General features: G+C 44.8%; 1 protein-coding gene across 1 annotated transcript in view; it reads right to left on the bottom strand.

Moving 5' to 3' along the window:
* Positions 1-18,003, bottom strand: part of TTLL11 (tubulin tyrosine ligase like 11) — a 315,361-nt gene that overhangs the window by 177,744 nt on the left and 119,614 nt on the right. Inside the window, exon 6 of the mRNA XM_082263577.1 lies at positions 17,820-17,929. Within this exon, the coding sequence (XP_082119703.1) occupies positions 17,820-17,929 (110 nt within the window). The remainder of the gene's footprint in view (positions 1-17,819; positions 17,930-18,003) is intronic.

The following is an 18,003-nucleotide window of genomic DNA, read 5'->3' as shown; positions in this document are numbered from 1 at the left end:
TGGCTCCACCCCAGGGGCAGTCCCAGAGGGTATATCCTCCCTCTCTCTGCTACAAGGAATCAGTTCTGTTATAAAGCAGCAACAGAGAATTTAACCCAACCCAACTCAATGATAGAGGGGCGGGTACTACGTCTGTCAATGAGCTAAGAGAAAAGGATTTTACGGTAAGATCTTACAAAAATCCGATTTTCTCTGTCGCTCATTGACAGACGTAGTCTTCTTGATTCACATCAATTGGGACATCCAGAAGCAGTGCCACAAATGAGGGGTGGGATTGACAGAAATCAAAATCCAATCTAGAAGGCCCAACCGGTGCCAACTAGAAGTTTTAAAGGCTCATTATAAGCAAAGAATGAGACTCAAATAAAAATTCCAACGGAAAAAAACCCTTGAGGTAGACCACTGGTCTCCTCAAATGGCGGCCTGCAAAACCTTGCGGCCAAACGAGGCATCAGACGATGCCATTACATCAACTTTATAATGTTTTGTAAAGGTATGCACCGACGACCAGGTAGCCCCCTTGCACACCTGGACCACTGACGCCTGATGGCGAAAGGCCCATGACGCACTAAGTGCCCAAGTGGAGTGCGCCTTAACAGGGAACGGGGGCTCCCGACCCTTAATAGAATAAGCCTGTACCACCGTCTGTCTGATCCATTTGGAAATAGTCGCGGCAGATGCAGGCAACCCCTTTTTGGGTCCATCCGGGATCACAAAAAGTGAATCCGTCTTGCAAAATGAGTCTGTCGTTTTCAAGTATACCCTGATCGCCCGGACCATATCCAAGGAGTGTAAAGCAAACTCCCGAGGATGACTGGGCTGGATTGGATGGATTCGGACGAAGAACCACCTTATCTCTATGAACCACCAGATATGGGGAACGACAAGATAATGCGGCCAGTTCTGACACCCTGCGTGCAGAAGTGATAGCCACCAAGAAGGCCACCTTCTGGGACAACGTAGGTAGAGGAATCTCCCTAATATCTTCAAAGGGAGGTTTCTGAAGAACCGACAATACTAAATTAAGATCCCAGGGTGGTAACGGCGTGCGCACTGGCGGAGCCAGATGTCCCCTGGATGAAATTCCGCACCAAGGAATGAGTAGCCAAAGGCTTCTGAAAGAAGATAGCTAATGCTGAGACCTGACCCTTGATAGTGCTCAAAGCCAGTTTCTGCTCAATCCCTTGTTGCAGAAAAGCTAATATTCGACTAACCGAATAAGATCGTGGGTGGAACCCCAGGGGTTCACACCATGCAATGTAGGACTTCCAGGTGCGATGATAAATCTTTCTGGAAGTCGCTTTCCTTGCTTTAACTAGAGTAGGAATAACTGAAGCTGACAATCCCTTGTCCTTCAGCACCTGGGTCTCAATAGCCAGGCCGTTAAAGCAAGCGATCGTAAAGCAGGATGGAAGATCGGTCCCTGAGACAGTAGATCCTCCCTGAGAGGAAGTCTCCACGGGACGTCCGCCACCAGTCTGACCAAGTCGGCGTACCAAGCTCGGCGAGGCCAGTCCGGAGCTACCAGGATTACTGGAATTCCTTCCTCCTCTATCCTGCGAAGAAGTCTTGGCAGTAACCCGAGAGGAGGGAAGGCATACATTAGCTGGTATTGCCCCCACGGGGCGACCAGTGCGTCTGCGGTCTCTGCTAGAGGATCGCGGGAGCGAGCCACGAATCTCTGTACTTTCCTGTTGAATCGTGATGCCAACAGATCCACATCCGGGGTGCCCCAACGTAGGCACAACTGGTGGAAAACTTCTGGATGGAGGGACCATTCCCCCTGATCCAGAGTCTGACGGCTGAGATAATCTGCCTGCCAATTCTCCACCCCCGGAATGAACACCGCAGAGATAGCTGGAACAAACCGTTCCGCCCAGCGAAGAATGCAAGCCACTTCCTTGGCCGCCCAGACACTCTTGGTGCCGCCCTGGTGATTGATATAAGCCACAGCCATGGCGTTGTCCGACTGGATCCGAACCGGGCTGCCCTGGAGCTGCTCGGTCCAGTGAATCAGACAAAGTCTGATCGCTCTCAGTTCCAATACATTTAATCGGTAACCTGGATTCTTCCGGGGACCAAAGTCCCTGAACGGATAACTGACCGAGAATTCCTCCCCATCCGGATAGGCTGGCATCCGTGGTCACTATCGTCCAAAATATTGGCAGAAATGACTTTCCCTGGCTGAGCATCGGAGACCGAAGCCACCAGACCAGAGACTCTCTGGTCTGTTCGCTCAGTCGGATCCGATAGCCCAGGGATTCCGGATTCCGATTCCATCTGAGGAGAATCTCTTGCTGAAGAATTCGGGTATGGGACTGGGCAAATGGTACTGCTTCGAAGGAAGCCACCATCAACCCCAGAACCCTCATGCAAGTCCGAAGGGAAGACCAGCTGTTGGATAGTAACAACTGGACTGCTGATTGAATCTTCCGGAGTTTCCCTACTGGAAGGAAAACTCTTGTCCTGACTGTGTCTAGAATTAGACCCAGATATTCGAGCCTCTGGGTGGGAACCAGAAATGACTTTTGCTGGTTCACCAGCCACCCGAATTCCTGTAAAGAAATTATAGTAATTTCTATGTTTTGTAGCAGGGTCTGAGGAGACTCTGCATGAAGCAGGAGATCGTCTAGGTAACCTAGAATCGATATGCCTCTTTGGCGCAGTAGTGCCAACATTGGGGCCAACACCTTCGTGAAGACCCGAGGAGCCGTGGCGAGACCGAAAGGTAATGCCGCAAACTGATAGTGGTTCTCTTCTACGGAAAAACGTAGAAACCGCTGATGTCCTGCGAAAATGGGAATGTGAAGATAGGCGTCCTTGATGTCTATGGACGCTAGGACATCCCCTGGATGCAGGAAGGCTGCTACTGTGCGAATGGATTCCATCTTGAATTTTCTTATATTGAGAAAGGAATTGAGTGCCCTTAAGTCCAGAATTGGACGCACTTTGCCCTCTTTCCTGGGTATTGTAAATAGGTTTGAATAAAACCCCTGAAAGCGTTCTGTCCAAGGAACGTGGACTACCACTCCTTGTTGTAGTAAATCCGTGACTGCTCTCCGCAGATCTTCTAAATGATCCGGGGATAGTCGGATATTGGAAGGGAAGAATCGCGCCGGTGGGAGAGATCGAAACTCGATCTTGTACCCTGACCTTATGATTTCGCAAACCCACTTGTCCGGGATTCTGGAAAGCCATGGATCCGGGAACCGGCGAAGACGTCCCCCCACCCCAGTTATGGGTGGGGGCGCACCTTCAGGCTTTGGTAGACTTATCTTCAGGTCTGGAGGGGGCGGGCCTTTGCTTGCCCGACCAACGACCCCTGAAGCTTCCTGAAGGAGCTTTGGAGGACTTAATTTTTTCACCCGCAGGGCGAAATTTTTTTTGTGAGCAGAGAAAGAAGGCCCTCGTCTTTGACGAGGTCCTTTACCCTTAACATCTTGCGGTAAAAAGGTGCTCTTTCCTCCCGTGAGATCCTTAATGATCTCATCTAAGTTGGCTCCAAATAAACGCTCTCCTAAAAAGGGGATATTAGCCAATGCTTTTTTGGAACCTTGGTCGGCTAACCAACCTTTTAGCCACAGTGTACGCCTGAGAACCACTGCTGAAACTGATGCTCGGGCCAATAATGGAGTGGCGTCTAACGCCGCATCACACACAAACTGTAACCCCTGTATCATCTGTTCCAACAAATCTGATACCGCCTGAGGGACCTCTTCTAAGTCCCGGCGTAACCACTTGGTCCATTCAGTTACAGTCTGCGAAACCAGCCCAATAGCAATTATTGGTCTGAAAGCTGATCCAATCAAGGAAAACATGGTGCGAGACATAGCTTCTATCTTGCGATCCACCGGATCTTTAAAAGACGGATCGTCTTCTAAAGGAATAACCGTGGCTTTATTCAATCTAGCAATTGGTGAATCCACCACAGGTGGTTCTGTCCATTTCTTAATGAGGGTTTCCTCAAACGGATAACGCCTGTTAATGCGTTTAGAAATAGCAGAAGTGCGTTTTGGCAGACTCCATTCTTCTTTGATTGGATTGCCAAAACATTTGGGCAATGGAAAAACCTTCGCCACTTTGATGCGTTTTTTTAGTCCCAAAGGGGATTTCAGTTTCAGCTATTTCCGACGGAGTACCCTGTAATCTTAAGGTTTCTTGAACAGATACAATGAGTGCGTTTACCAAGGCTTCCTCTCGGGCTATGGCTGATGCCGAAACATCCTCCTCACTGTCTGAAGAGACAGTACCCGAGACACCAATCCCAGATGAGGTACCTGCAACTGCAGAAATAGGCTCAGATTCTGAATCCGAAGTTTCAGATAATATGGGGTTAGGTGGGGGTCGCTTTCTTGCGCCCTGTCCCTGACAAGCCACTTCCACCCGGGACACAAAAGTTTCCATAATAGCTGACAATGATTCAATCGTCAGTGGGGTGCTGGAGGATCCTGCAGACACCTCGAGGGGATCCGGTGGAGATACATGAGTGGCAGGGTCCATGTTAACTCAGGACACCTCTGCCAGAAAAAACAAAAAACCCTTTTTTTTTTTTTTTTTATGTGTATCCCCCTAGCGCAATAGCGCCCCTCAGAGTACCTGCTTCTTGATCCCCACAGAGAGAGAGAGGGACCCTCAAGGCTCACCACCCGATGCAGAGAAGTTTCCTACCAACTGCAGTCAGCGTTTGTCTCTTACAGACTGGAAAGAGCTGTGTTCGTTTTCCCGGGTAGAAGGAAGTGGCTCCGCCCCCTGTGTACGCCTTCCGGCGTTCCCAGCTCTCCTCGAGGTTAGCTGGGCTCTTCAAACATGGCCGCCCCCATACAGGAGACAATAGACTCCAAAAAAATGGCGGCCGACGTGACCTGCGGACATACATGTACCTGGTCTACAGCAAAATGGCGGCGGATTGCCGAAGTCTCGTTTTCCCAGCACATCCACCTGTATATCATGCTGATGGCGGTTTATCGATCTGCAGGAGGTCCACTACAATTAAGGTGGGATTATACCTCCTATGTCTGCTGCAATACTGCATTCTGCTGGGTAGAGTGTTAGCTCCCAAACCAAGTCCGCTTGCCCATTGTATTTACAAGGGGGATTTTTAGTGTCAGATAGATACTGACCATGTATGGAGGGGCCCATATTCCATACTGCCTCATAAACGAGGAAAAAAGGAAACATTTACTCACCATACCGAACCGACAGGCACCCTCTCTTCACAATACCCTCTCCACCGGGGTGGGGGGTTGTTGACCACTCCGGACGCCTCGACTCTCTGGTTCCTGGCGTCCAAGCGAGACTTTTAACTCGCAAGGTCAGTCCCTCCAATGGGACTCCGTCGCGGCCGACCCAGCGCGGAGCTCTGGTCTGCACGCGCTCGTAGGCAGAAACCGGGGTGACCACTGGATCTCAACATCCAGCCCGTCGCCCGGCCCCACATACTTACTTGAATGTGTCGCGGCCGACCAAGCGCGATGCAATGGTCTGCGCGCGCTCGTAGGCCGGCTGGGGTGACCACTGCTTGAAGATCTCACAGGAAAAAAACACTGGAGAAAACTACCTAAAAAAATATTTTTTCTAAAAAAAAAAAAATCTTGCCAGGACCAAAAGATCCCAGCAAGGAACTTAGGTCCTTACTCCTGACTAGACAGAAAAAAACTGATTCCTTGTAGCAGAGAGAGGGAGGATATACCCTCTGGGACTGCCCCTGGGGTGGAGCCAGAACGTTTTTTCTTTCTGCCTAGTCCTACTCCTGCGGAGACAACATAACCCAATTGATGTGAATCAAGAAGACTACGTCTGTCAATGAGCGACAGAGAAATTGGTGTTGTTGATGCTGCACTGCCTTTACACGTTTTCAATGTTTCTGGAGATTTAAACCTCCTGTTGCTTTTCATTTCCTCCTGCAAGTCAAACTATATACCACATTTTCAAAAGTTGTTTGTGTGTACTTTAAAAACAAAACTCATAAAAAAAATAAAGGATTTATGATAAAATACAGAATTTCCAGCACCAGGCAAGCAAAAACTATCAGATTGAGGATATTTTATTCTCCATCTTCTTCTGAAAAATCATGCCATCTCCTCCCCGGTTTGATCTCTTTTATTCTGGTCCTCCCCCTCTATCTTTTCTGACCTGCTCCCTACGTCCTAGTACTCTCTGACTCTGAACTAGCTCATTACCCGAATCCCTTCCTGGTCCCCTTTTCTGAGTCTTTCCTGGCCCGCCTTGCGTCACTCCTAGCCCACACCCTGCCTCCACGCTGGTGGTACACCCGTCTGCTTCCTGGCCCACTTCTTGCTTCCCTCATGGTCCGCCCTCTCGGTATCTCTCCTATCCTATCTTTCTGTCCTTACTGGTCTATTGCTTCCTCCTTGGTCATCTCCCTCTGTTCTAGCTGGCTAACTCTCTCCCACCTAGTACTCTCCCCGATTCCTCCTAGTCATCTCTATTAATTCCTCCTGATTCTCTCTTTTCTTGTACTTTCTGGCCTTCTGCTTCTGCCCTAGTCCATACCTGCCTCCCTTTTTATGCTCCCCCTCTGTCCTACATGGTCCACTCCCTCCCACCTACACTCGCACTACCTTCTTCCTTGTATGTTTATACCTCCTGATCCTCTCTCTCTCTGTACTTTCTCTGCCTCCCTTCTGGCCTACAAACACCCTGCCTCCCTCTAGGTCCTTTCCCTCGGTCTTACCTGGACCACTACCTTCTAGTAGTCTGCCTGTTGTATATCACAGCCCTCTCCTGATCCACTCCTTCTGTACATCCCAGCTTTCTCCCTTCCTCCTTTCAGGCTCTGGAAGACGAAAACCTACATTTCTTGGACTCTATTTCCTTCACACCAAACTTTCTCTGTTCATTAAATCAACATATTTTATTTGCAGTGTAATTAGCAATACGGAGCCGGGAACCATATTTTTTCAGATGACAGGAAAGAAAATGATTAGTTCAGTAGAAAATGTATGGTAATCACCAGACTCTTGAAGAGAACATTGAAATGAACAAACCATCCATGATATACGCAGTTTCCAATTAAGGAGCAGCGGAAAAGGCATTCTGTAAAATCTGAGAGTGTCCAATACTTGCTTTACAGCGGAATTTTACAATCAGGCACCACAGCTTTTCAAAGACCTTCCTCTGAAAACTGCTTGTAATCAAGAGTTTTCTGGTTATTTTTTAATCTAAAGTGCAGAAAATGAGCTTTTTATTTTTATTCTGTAACTAAGAGAAAGACACAAGCAACTCTGAAAAACTCAATTTTCAGATCTTTCAAACGTCAAACTTTAGAAATAAAAACTGCCCTGTGCCCTCAAAAATGCCAAAATGGAAACACAAATTTTCTTCTTCTGGAGTCACTGATTGCAATCTTTAACCTGGAAATACATACAATTCTTTTGGAGAAAGAACCCAAAGCGTAAAAAAGCTCTTCTACCTCTGGAGACACAAACTCCAAACTGCCAGTCTGAGAATGCAGGGCTCTGATGACACAGACTGATATTGAAGAATAATGGAAGAGGTAAAGATCTTTTATTCTGAGGCCTGGAGACTGTAAGGGCCATGAGAAGTTCCTTGAAAAAGATCAAACCACCAGCGGATCCCATTTACAGAAAACCCTGTCCATCTGACGCATTCGTTGGCGATGAAGCAAATGAATGAATATTGCAAAAAAAGGATCACTCCTATACACAGCCAAAACCCGGTATAAATCAATAAATCTATGGAATAAAAATCTGGAGAGTGTACTGTAACAATACTAAAATATGCCATAGTGTGACCTTGATTTTACTTCTCTGAAATACAGAAAAGATAAACTTACATATCTCTGCCCAGATTTTATTATCCTTTATATTTACGATATATTGGACCAACACATCATACAGTTCTAAAGTTTTGACATTTTCCTTAGTTCTGTACATAGAACACTCGTGGCTATTCATATTAGTCTCCGCACCAGTGGATATTACAATCTAAAGTCATTACCACAATCTCACAGGAACACAGTGTGGCGAAACTGTGCTGGAGCCAACTAGCCTACCTGTATGTTTGTGGTTTGTGGGAGGAAACCCACATGATGAGACCTTCTAAAAGTTCAATGCAAGACTGCCAATCACCCTAAATCAGTGGTAGTTAACCTGGGCACTCCAGCTGTGGTGAAACTACAAATCCTATTATGCCTCTGCTTCTGTGAGTCATGCCTGTGGCTGTGAGAGTCTTAGAATGACTTACAAGACTTGAGGTTTCACCAGAGCTGGAGTACCGAAGTTGCCTACCCCACATCTAGATGCAATGATGTCAGTGTATATTAAGATGCTTTCTTTTAAACCGGAGGAAAGAAAATGTTGGTATAATCCCCCTCCCCAGCAACCAATCATATTCCAGTAATATACAAAGTGCTTTCTCTAACCCCCAACAGATGGGGAAGGAAAGGAGACTTATAGGGACCTTAAATGCACCACAAGGAAAACATACAAAAATAAATAAATTATTAAAACTACCAACATCTTTAATATACAATTAAAACATTATTAAAAAAGGACAACCCCCAAATAATGGTTGCCAAATACAGCTGGATATCATTTTTGCATATATGTAGCTCCAAGTTGGCGTAATGGATCATCGCATTTCGTGGAGACCTCCCTTCCTTAGGATCCCTAGTGTATGCAACCAATATTAATCTTCAAAAGTAGTTGCAACATGTAAATATACAGTGCATGAAGGGGATACATCTATCCAAAGTTTTACATTAGAATAAAATATACGCACAACATATAGTCAGTAAGAAGATTAACAAAAGCAACAAAAAAGCAGCAATTAGATTGGGCATCTGGAAAGGAGAAAAAAAAAAAAAAGAACAGGTGGGGGGGGGGGGGGGGGGCATAGCAAACCTTACCCCATGGTGATGAAGGGTACAAACCAGGGGGGGGGGGGGGGTACTGAATTGACATGGATATGACCCATCCTTAAACTTACCAGAAAAAATTCCAGAGGGCAACCTCCACACCCCAACATGGAATGGGCTAACATCAATATATCATAAAGGAACATAAGGATCAATCTGAAAACATGAAAATATTAATAATGATATACACCCAAAATACCTGTAAGTCAAACTCTGCTTCATTACAGGGAAGGTTTTCTAATTCCCCCCCCCCCCCCTTAGTTTTTCCTTTCTCCTCTCCATATGGCCAATTGCCGCGTTTTCATTGCTTTTGTTAAACTTCTTAATGATTATATGTTGTGAATATTTTTTGTTCTAATGTTAAACTTTGGATAAACGCATCCCCTTCATGCATTGAATATGTACATGTAACTACTTTTTTAGATTAAGATTGGTTGCCTACACTAGTGCATGGATCCTGAGGATGCAACGTTTCCGTGAATTGCGTTGATCCATTACGCCAATTTGGAGCTACACATATGCACAAATGATATCCAATTGTATGAGGAAGCAAGGGTTTAGTTAAAAGCATTGATCCATTACGTCAATTTGGAGCAACACGAATGCATCAATGAAATGCAATTGTATATGGCAACGATTCTTTAGGGGTTGTCCTTTTTAATAAGGTTTTCATTGTAGAATAAAGATGTTGGTAGTTTTAATTATTTATTTTTGTATGTTTTCCTTGTGGCATTTTTAAAGTCCCTACAAGTCACCTTTCCTTCCACAATCTGTTGGGGGTCGGAGAAAGCACTTTGTTTACTCTTGAGTTAAGCAATGGTGCCCCATGAGTAACAACAGGAGCGTTCAACTCATAATATATTGCACATTCCGGGTGTCTTTTTTTCCATACAAATTGGATGGTAATAAAAGGAAACATCCTGATTGGTTGTTTTAAATAAGGCAGACCTAAAGTGAGGGGAAAAAAGTATTTAATCCCCTGCTGATTTTGTACGTTTGCCCACTGACAAAGAAATTATCTGTCTATCATTTTAATGGTAGGTTTATTTTAACACTGAGAGCAAGAATAAAAACAAAAATATCCAAAAAAAACGCATTTCAAAAAAGTTATGAATTGATTTGTATTTTATTGAATGAAAGAAGTATTTGATTATCTATCAATCAGCAAGATTTCCGGCTCCCAGGTGCCTTCTTTACAGGCAACAAGCTGAAATTAGGTGCACTCTCTTAAAGGTAGTGCTCCTAATCTCAGCTTGTTACTTATATAAAAGACAGTTGTCCACAGACACAATCAATCAATGCATTTAAAAATAGTTATAAATTGATTTGCATTTTATTGAGTGAAATAAGTATTTGATCCCCTATCAATCAGCAAGATTTCTGGCTCCTAGGCGTCTTCTATACAAGTTATGAGCTGAGATTAGGAGCACTCTCTTAAAAGGGAGTGCTCCTAACCTAGAAAGAAAAGAAAGCACATGTACAGGCCTGACTGAAGTTCGCTAATGATCATCTGAATGATTCAGAGGAGAACTAGGTGAAAGTGTTGTGGGCAGATGAGACCAAAATTGAGCTCTCTGGAGTAAACTCAAATCGTTGTGTTTGGAGGAGGAGGAATGCTGCCTGTGACCCCAAGAACACCATCCCCACTGTCAAACAAGGAGATTGAAATATGCTTTGGAGGGGTTTTTCTGCTAAGGGGACAGGACAACTTAACAGCATCAAAGGGACGTTGGAAGGGGCTATGAACCGTCAAATCTTGAGTGAGAATCTCCTTCCCTCAGCCAGTGCATTGGAAATGGGTCGAAAACCTTAATGAGGCTGACGTTTGGTGAGGAGAGGATCTGCAAAGAGGAGTAGGACAAAATCCCTTCTGAGATGTGTGCAAACTTGGTGTCCAACTACAAGAAACATCTGACCTCTGTGATTGCCAACAAGGGTTTTGCCACCAAGTACTAAGTCATGTTTTCTGAAAGGGTAAAATATTTATTTCACTCATTAAAATGCAAATCAATTTATAATTTTTTTTTAAATGCGTTTTTTCTGGATATTTTTGTTATTCTTTCTCTCACTGTTAAAATAAACCTAGGGTGTGAGCTAGGGCTGGGCGATAAAACGATACCAATATGTATCGCGATAGTCACGTGATCAATAGCAATAACAAAATTGAATGATAAAACCGTTCGATATTAGAACTTGAAAGTACCGTATATACTCGAGTATAAGCCGAGTTTTTCAGCACATTTTTTTGTGCTGAAAACGTACCACTCGGCTTATACTCGAGTCAAGGAAAAAAAAAGTCCGCTCCGACGGGTTTAAGCTTTAAAAATGGTGCCGCCCGTCGCATACATGTCACCACGCACGCGCCGCCGCCGCTCGGGAGAGGCCGGGAATAGCCGAAATTATACGAGCGGTGGCGACGCGTGCGCAATGACGTGTCGGCGCCGGGCGGCGCAATTTTTAAAATGAAGGCGCCTCTGGAACAGGTAAGTGAAACAGCTTCACTACCTGCCATTATGCAGGGCTGCGGGCACACTACAAGGGATGCAGTGCTGCGGGCATGGTCTACCTGTACCATGCCCACAGCACTGCATCTCCTGTAGTATGCCCACAACCCCGGATCCTCTTGTACCATGCCAGTACCCTGCATTCTCCTGTACCATGCCAGTACCCTGCATTCTCCTGCACCATGCCAGTACCCTGCATTCTCCTGCACCATGCCAGTACCCTGCATTCTCCTGCACCATGCCAGTGCCCTGCATTCTCCTGCACCATGCCAGTGCCCTGCATTCTCCTGCACCATGCCAGTGCCCTGCATTCTCCTGCACCATGCCAGTGCCCTGCATTCTCCTGCACCATGCCAGTGCCCTGCATTCTCCTGCACCATGCCAGTACCCTGCATTCTCTTGCACCATGCCAGTACCCTGCATTCTCCTGCACCATGCCAGTACCGTGCATTCTCCTGCACCATGCCAGTACCCTGCATTCTCCTGCACCATGCCAGTACCCTGCATTCTCCTGCATCATGCCAGTACCCTGCATTCTCCTGTACCATGCCCGCCGCCCTGCATTCTCACCCTAGGGTCCTTATTTTAAATGGGTAATAAAAAATATCAATAATTATCGATATCGACCGATATGAAACACTGATATCGTGATACAGTTTTCAGCCATATCGCCCAGCCCTAGTGTGAGCACGCGGTCACCTAGGATACCTACGTCTGATGTCACACCCGGAATTCGTCCGTCCAGGTACTGAGCGGCGAGTAAGCACAGCTGGGAGTCACCGCAGGACTCAGGTTATCCGTTATTTACATGCTGTTTTGAATTTTATTATATGTGAGTGCAATTGTAAGAGGGGAAGGGGGCGTTTCTTAATAAAACTCTGGCTTTTATGAGATTACTGTACACTAGGAGTCCTTTTCTCTGATTACATGACATTACTTTGAGCATTGTGCATTTGGAGAGATCACTTGCATTGCTGTGGGGATTGGAGGACCTTGGTCTACAGAGCAGTGTGGCAGAGTCATTTCCCTGGCGTGACAAGTCTATATGTTATTCAAAGGCTCCATATAATTTTTCCTTCTGGTGAGTGTCCATTACCACGGGGGAATCACGTTGGTGTGGTGAAGGTGGTCTCTCTTTGATTTGATACAACACCGTGGTGAAGAAAGGGATTCATCATATATGTGAACTTTATTCTGTAGATGAATTTACTACGAGTGTTTATGCCATTCATATCAATATAGCACTTTCACCAGTTTGGACTTTTTACTTGCATTTATTTATGTGTTTCACATAAGCGCTGCTAGTGTATGGTTGTTCTTTTCTGCTTTGAGCAATACTACACCTTATTGTTAATTGATTTCTTGAAATAGCAGCTGCTCTGTTACACACAACATAGTGTTGTATGTAATTTTTTTGTATTACTTTGTATATCAGCGCTGGGTGAGTGGGTCCTACATATATAATTTACACCTACTCCTTTTATTGGTTAAAATAAACCTACCATTAAAATTATAGACTGATTTGTCAGTGGGCAAACTTACAAAATCAGCAGGGGATCAAATACTTTTTTCCCTCACTGTATAAAGGGCTTATTTAGTGCAGTCATTCTTGACAACAAGTTTTCTATTTAATTATTTTTTAATGAATTTTCGCAAAGATAGAAATAACAGCAGATATGCCCACACAAGGGGACAGAACAACTGCAATGAAAATGTAAGCTCTTGGCAACAAGTTTTCATACCTTGCAAAAATAGCAGTGAGAATTAAATGCCAATTGGTAACTAAAGGCACAGCACTGTTCCTTGATAGGTTTTTATCCAGATTTAAACAAAACTTACACATCAGAAGAAAATCGAAGGAATGTATTTTAATATCTTTACATGTTTTTCACAGTACACTGTAAAGCGGCTATCTATCAGAGGTGAGAAGCGATCTGCCATGTACATTATACGGTGTGCGCGTAGAACAAAGTCCCAGAGATATAATAAAATCACAGAAAAGCAGATTATCCTGACAAGATCTGGAAGAACTAAGTGTGAGCTCTGACAAGGCCTTATCTCATCAAACTATAATCTTATTACTTCTGATCCCTTCACTAAAACTTCACTAAAGAATCTATCATCCTAGACCGCCTGCTGCAGGGCCTTCTGGGTATACTGCCTCTTGGCTTGTTTGTTACCATGACGGCGCACCCGGTTTACCGAGCATCTGTGACAAATCAGCAGAAGAATCCTTCATGGGAGAGCAAGCTCTGACTTCTGTCACACTTCCTACGAGAACCAAACTTAATTAAATGAGAAGCTTTAATTATGTTAAACCAAACTTTATCTTACTTACTGTTCCAGAATATATGCAGCTTGGCAATAATCTTCCTATCGTTTTAGAATGCTTCATAAAGTTTGAGATCAATTCAGCAAAAAGCCAGAAAGTGTTCAAAAAATACAGATGAAGCTGCAGCGATACATACATCTAGGGACCCAAAACACTGACTCACAAGAGTACAGAATACTGGCACACTGACACTTAGAGGTTCAGAACAATGACACACTGACACTTGGAGGTTCAGAACAATGACACACTGACACTTAAAAACAAAAAAACCCTGATACATGGGGTTTTGGAAGATTAACACACTGAGACTTGGGGGGCCCAGGACAATGAAGCACTGAAACTTGGGCGGCCCAGGAAAATGAAGCACTGACACCTGGGTGGCTCCAGACAAACATGCACTGAGACTTGGTGGTCCCAGGACAATGAAGCACTGAGACTTGGAAACCCCAGGATAATAAAACACTGACACTTAGGCTCTGGAAAAATAAACACTGACACTGACAGGGGTACCAGAACAATGATAGTTGAGGTACGCGAAGAATAAAGCACAGACACTTGGGAGTACCAGAACAAAAATTCAGACATTGGAGACCCAGAATACTGGTTACCATAGAGATTCAGTACTGTGCACTACCCTATTTAATAATTATAGCATACATTGGGTATAGAAAATAATCACCCCCCCCCCCCTTTTAAAAGCAATTACATTTTGTTGCTTTGCAGACTAAAATCAAGACAGACAATGTTTATAAATTATTATTATTATAACATTCAAGTGAAAAATATAACAGCAATGTGTCAGAAAAAAATAAATAAAAAAACAGAATCACTGAGTTGCAAAAAGGATTACCCCCCTAATAAAAAAAGACTTGTAAGTGAATCAGGTGTAGCTAGTCACCCTCTCAATGGCACACAACACCATTTCACTTTCAACTGTGATCAGCTGTGGTCATTTTGATTAGCTTAGCATGAAAACAAGCTTTCCTAGAGCATTTCAGTCCCCAATAGTGCAACTGAAGCAAACAATCAACTATGGGTGGCAAGGCACTGCCAAAAGATCTCTGGGATAGGGTTGTGGACAGACACAAGTCAGGAGATGGATACAAAAACATTTAAAAGACGTTATTAATGCCTAGAAGCACAGTGAAGTCTATTATTAAGAAGTGGAAGGCGTTTGGTACTACACAGACCTTTCCTGGATCAGGACGTTACTCCAAACTAGATGAAAGAGCCAGGGGGAAACTGATCAGGGAGGCTACCAAGAGGCCTACAGCAACTCTAAAGCAGTTGCAGACATTTATGACAAAGAGTGGTCATTGTGTACATGTGACAATAATATCACAAATTCTCCACAAATGTGGCTTGTATGAGAGGATTGCAAGAAAAAAGCCACTCCTTAAGAAAGGTCACATGCAGTCACGACTGAGCTTTGCCAAAACGCACCTTGAAGATTCTGAGGCCACATGGAAAAAGGTGTTCTGGTCAGATGAGACTAAAATGTAATTATTTGGCCTCAATACCAAACAATATGTCTGCCGATAATCTACAGCTCACCATCCAAATACCACCATTCCTACAGTAAAGCATGGGGGGGGGGGGGGGTTATATCCTGTTATGGGGGTGTTTATCTGCAGAAGGGACTGCAGCACTTGTTGGGATAGTAGGAATAATGAATTGAGCAAAATATGGTCCAATTCTTGAGAAAAATCGGCTTCTCTCTCTCTGTTGCCAATGAGAAGAAGGTATACTTTCCCACATGACATTAACCCAAAGCACACAGCAAAAATGACCACTTAGTGGTTGAGATTAGGTTCAGACTGGTGCATTCAGGACACTGCATGTAATTTACACAGGAATCGCATCGCAATCTGATGCACATCACATGTGATCTGTGCGGTGTGATTTGAGCCAAACATTTTATATGGCTCAAATCTCATAGCATCTGCACCAAAATGGCGAAGGACCCTTTTTTCTCTGCTCCTGAATTGCATCGCATGGGTGCTCACACCTATGCAATGCGATTCTGGCAATCGTATTGCATTTTGAAAACTGTTTTGAGGTGTCACTAACATAACATTGACACCCGCAGCAGAGCGCATGGATGCAGTGCAGAGCAATTCCATGCAAGAAAACGCAGCAAATGTTGTGCATTTCCCATATTGCATCAGTGTGAACCAGGACTGAAGGAATGGTTGAAGGAGAAAAAGGTGAATGTCCTTGCATTGCCTAGTCAGAGCCCAGACCTAAATCCCATTGAAATTCTGTGGAATGACGTGAAGACTGCGGTCCACAAACGGTCTAGATGTGCAAAGTAGTGATACACCGAAATTTTGGGCTGTTGAAAATTATCAGTCGAAAATAGGGTTTCAGCTGGATAAAACAAAAACTGTGTCAGTCTTCTTTTCAGGCTTTAGCAACAAGATGATTTTTTATAAGAGGGGGATACTTTTTTATATCCACTGTATCAATTTCAGATAATGCACAGTAGCTTAGTACACATGAGAGATGGTTTAACTTTTAACACAGAGTAATTTTGTATACTGTATACGTCCTTATAATACAACAAGATCTGCAGTTTATTGCTGGAGATTATACAGTACAGTACATTGCATGTTGCAGAGCCTCGTAAATTCAGTGTCATGCCATCTGATCACTGAGAGCCATTAGCTATGTGTAATAGTGTATATCCTAAAACGAAGGCCTCTGTGTCTGGCAAAAATCTTGAGCAGCTGTCTTCCGGCGCTGTGAGAATTAACGGCAGCCACTGCTACTGAGAAAGTTGCACCACTCACCTGCCCCCATCTGCCCGCACCACCATTCACAAAACCCATATTACTATTTTCCTACAATGCACTGTGTTCTGTGAATGGAGGAGAAGCAGTTGCTTGAAAGGATATCCACTGCTTAGCCACAGAAAGCAATGGATTGTGGGGGAGCAGTAACACGAGTAATTTAAATAACAAAGAAGGCACAAGGGGCAGGCCAGCAGTGTTGTTTTTTGCCAATAGCAGGGGCTGCAATTAACTCACACAGTGCCAGAAGACAGACTCTTAGGGTAGCATCTGGCAGTTATAAAGCATTTAGCATAAGCAGCCACCTGTAGATAACGGAATACACACCATTAGGCCGGGTTCACACTGCTCCGACATGGAAGTTGGACGACTTCCGATCCGATTTTGCCCTACGACTTTATGTCAGACTTCCATGCGACTTCAATGAAAAGGATCCGACAGTACAAGGCCCTTTGAGTCTAGTATGAATCTTGAGGGGGGGGGGGGGGGGAGCCCCACGTCAAAATTAAAAAGAAAACAGCATGGGGTCCCTCCCCCCCCCCCCCAAGATCACACCAGACCCTTTGGTTGGGTATGATTTTGAGGGGAAACCCCACACCAAAAGAAAAAAAGAAAAAGGGGCATGCACCCCCCCCCCCAAAAAAAATAAAAAATCCATGCCGGACCCTTACCTGAGCATGCAGCCCAGCAGGTCAGGAAGGCGGGCCCTTGATGGGGACAAGGGCCTCATTCCTGACAACCCTGGGCGGTGGTTGTGTGAGTCTGCTGGCAGGGGGGTTATCGGGATCTTGAATCACGGCATCCCCTATGTGAATGAGTATTGGGGGGGGGGGAGGTGATGTGTTCACGTGAAAAGACAGCAAGAGGAGGGGAAGACAGGAGGAGGAACACATTCCCAGAGGGAGAGGACAGGAGGAATAACACACGTTGGAACTAGGAAGGGGGACATTCTTCACTTTTACAAAAGGACTTGTCAAAACAGTCTCTTGTTTTTATTTACATTTTTTTTTGGGGGGTGAATGGGTAACCCATACTCATTCACATCAGGGGGGGCGAGATCTGGGGGCCCCCTGTTAAAGGGGGCTTCCAGATTTCGATAAGACCCCTGCCCACAGACCCCCACAACCACCACCCACAGTTGTTGGGAAGAGGCCCTTGTCCCCAGCAACATGGGGACAAGGTGCTTTGGGGTGAGGGGCTCAGAGACTCATGGGCACACAAGCCTAATAATCAGAGCAGCAATAACACTTATCCAAACGTATAATATATCCACATGCTTCAATCACACTCACTGGCTCCTTCTCTGCCATGGATCCACCAGACGTAGTGTGTCCTTGATTACAGCAATTTTCACCTCCTCATCCACCAAGCTCGGCACATTCTCGAAAATGCCGGGAAGAAGCTGCAACACCCAGACAAAAGACACTATGTTATAGGAAATGTTGTGAATACTTCGCTCATAGATTAGCATATTTA

Source organism: Pelophylax lessonae, assembly GCF_965119305.1.
Source record: "Pelophylax lessonae genome assembly, chromosome: 7".
Classification (NCBI taxonomy): domain Eukaryota; kingdom Metazoa; phylum Chordata; class Amphibia; order Anura; family Ranidae; genus Pelophylax; species Pelophylax lessonae.
Note: the sequence above shows the minus strand (reverse complement) of the source record. Positions and strands in the feature narration are given on the sequence as shown.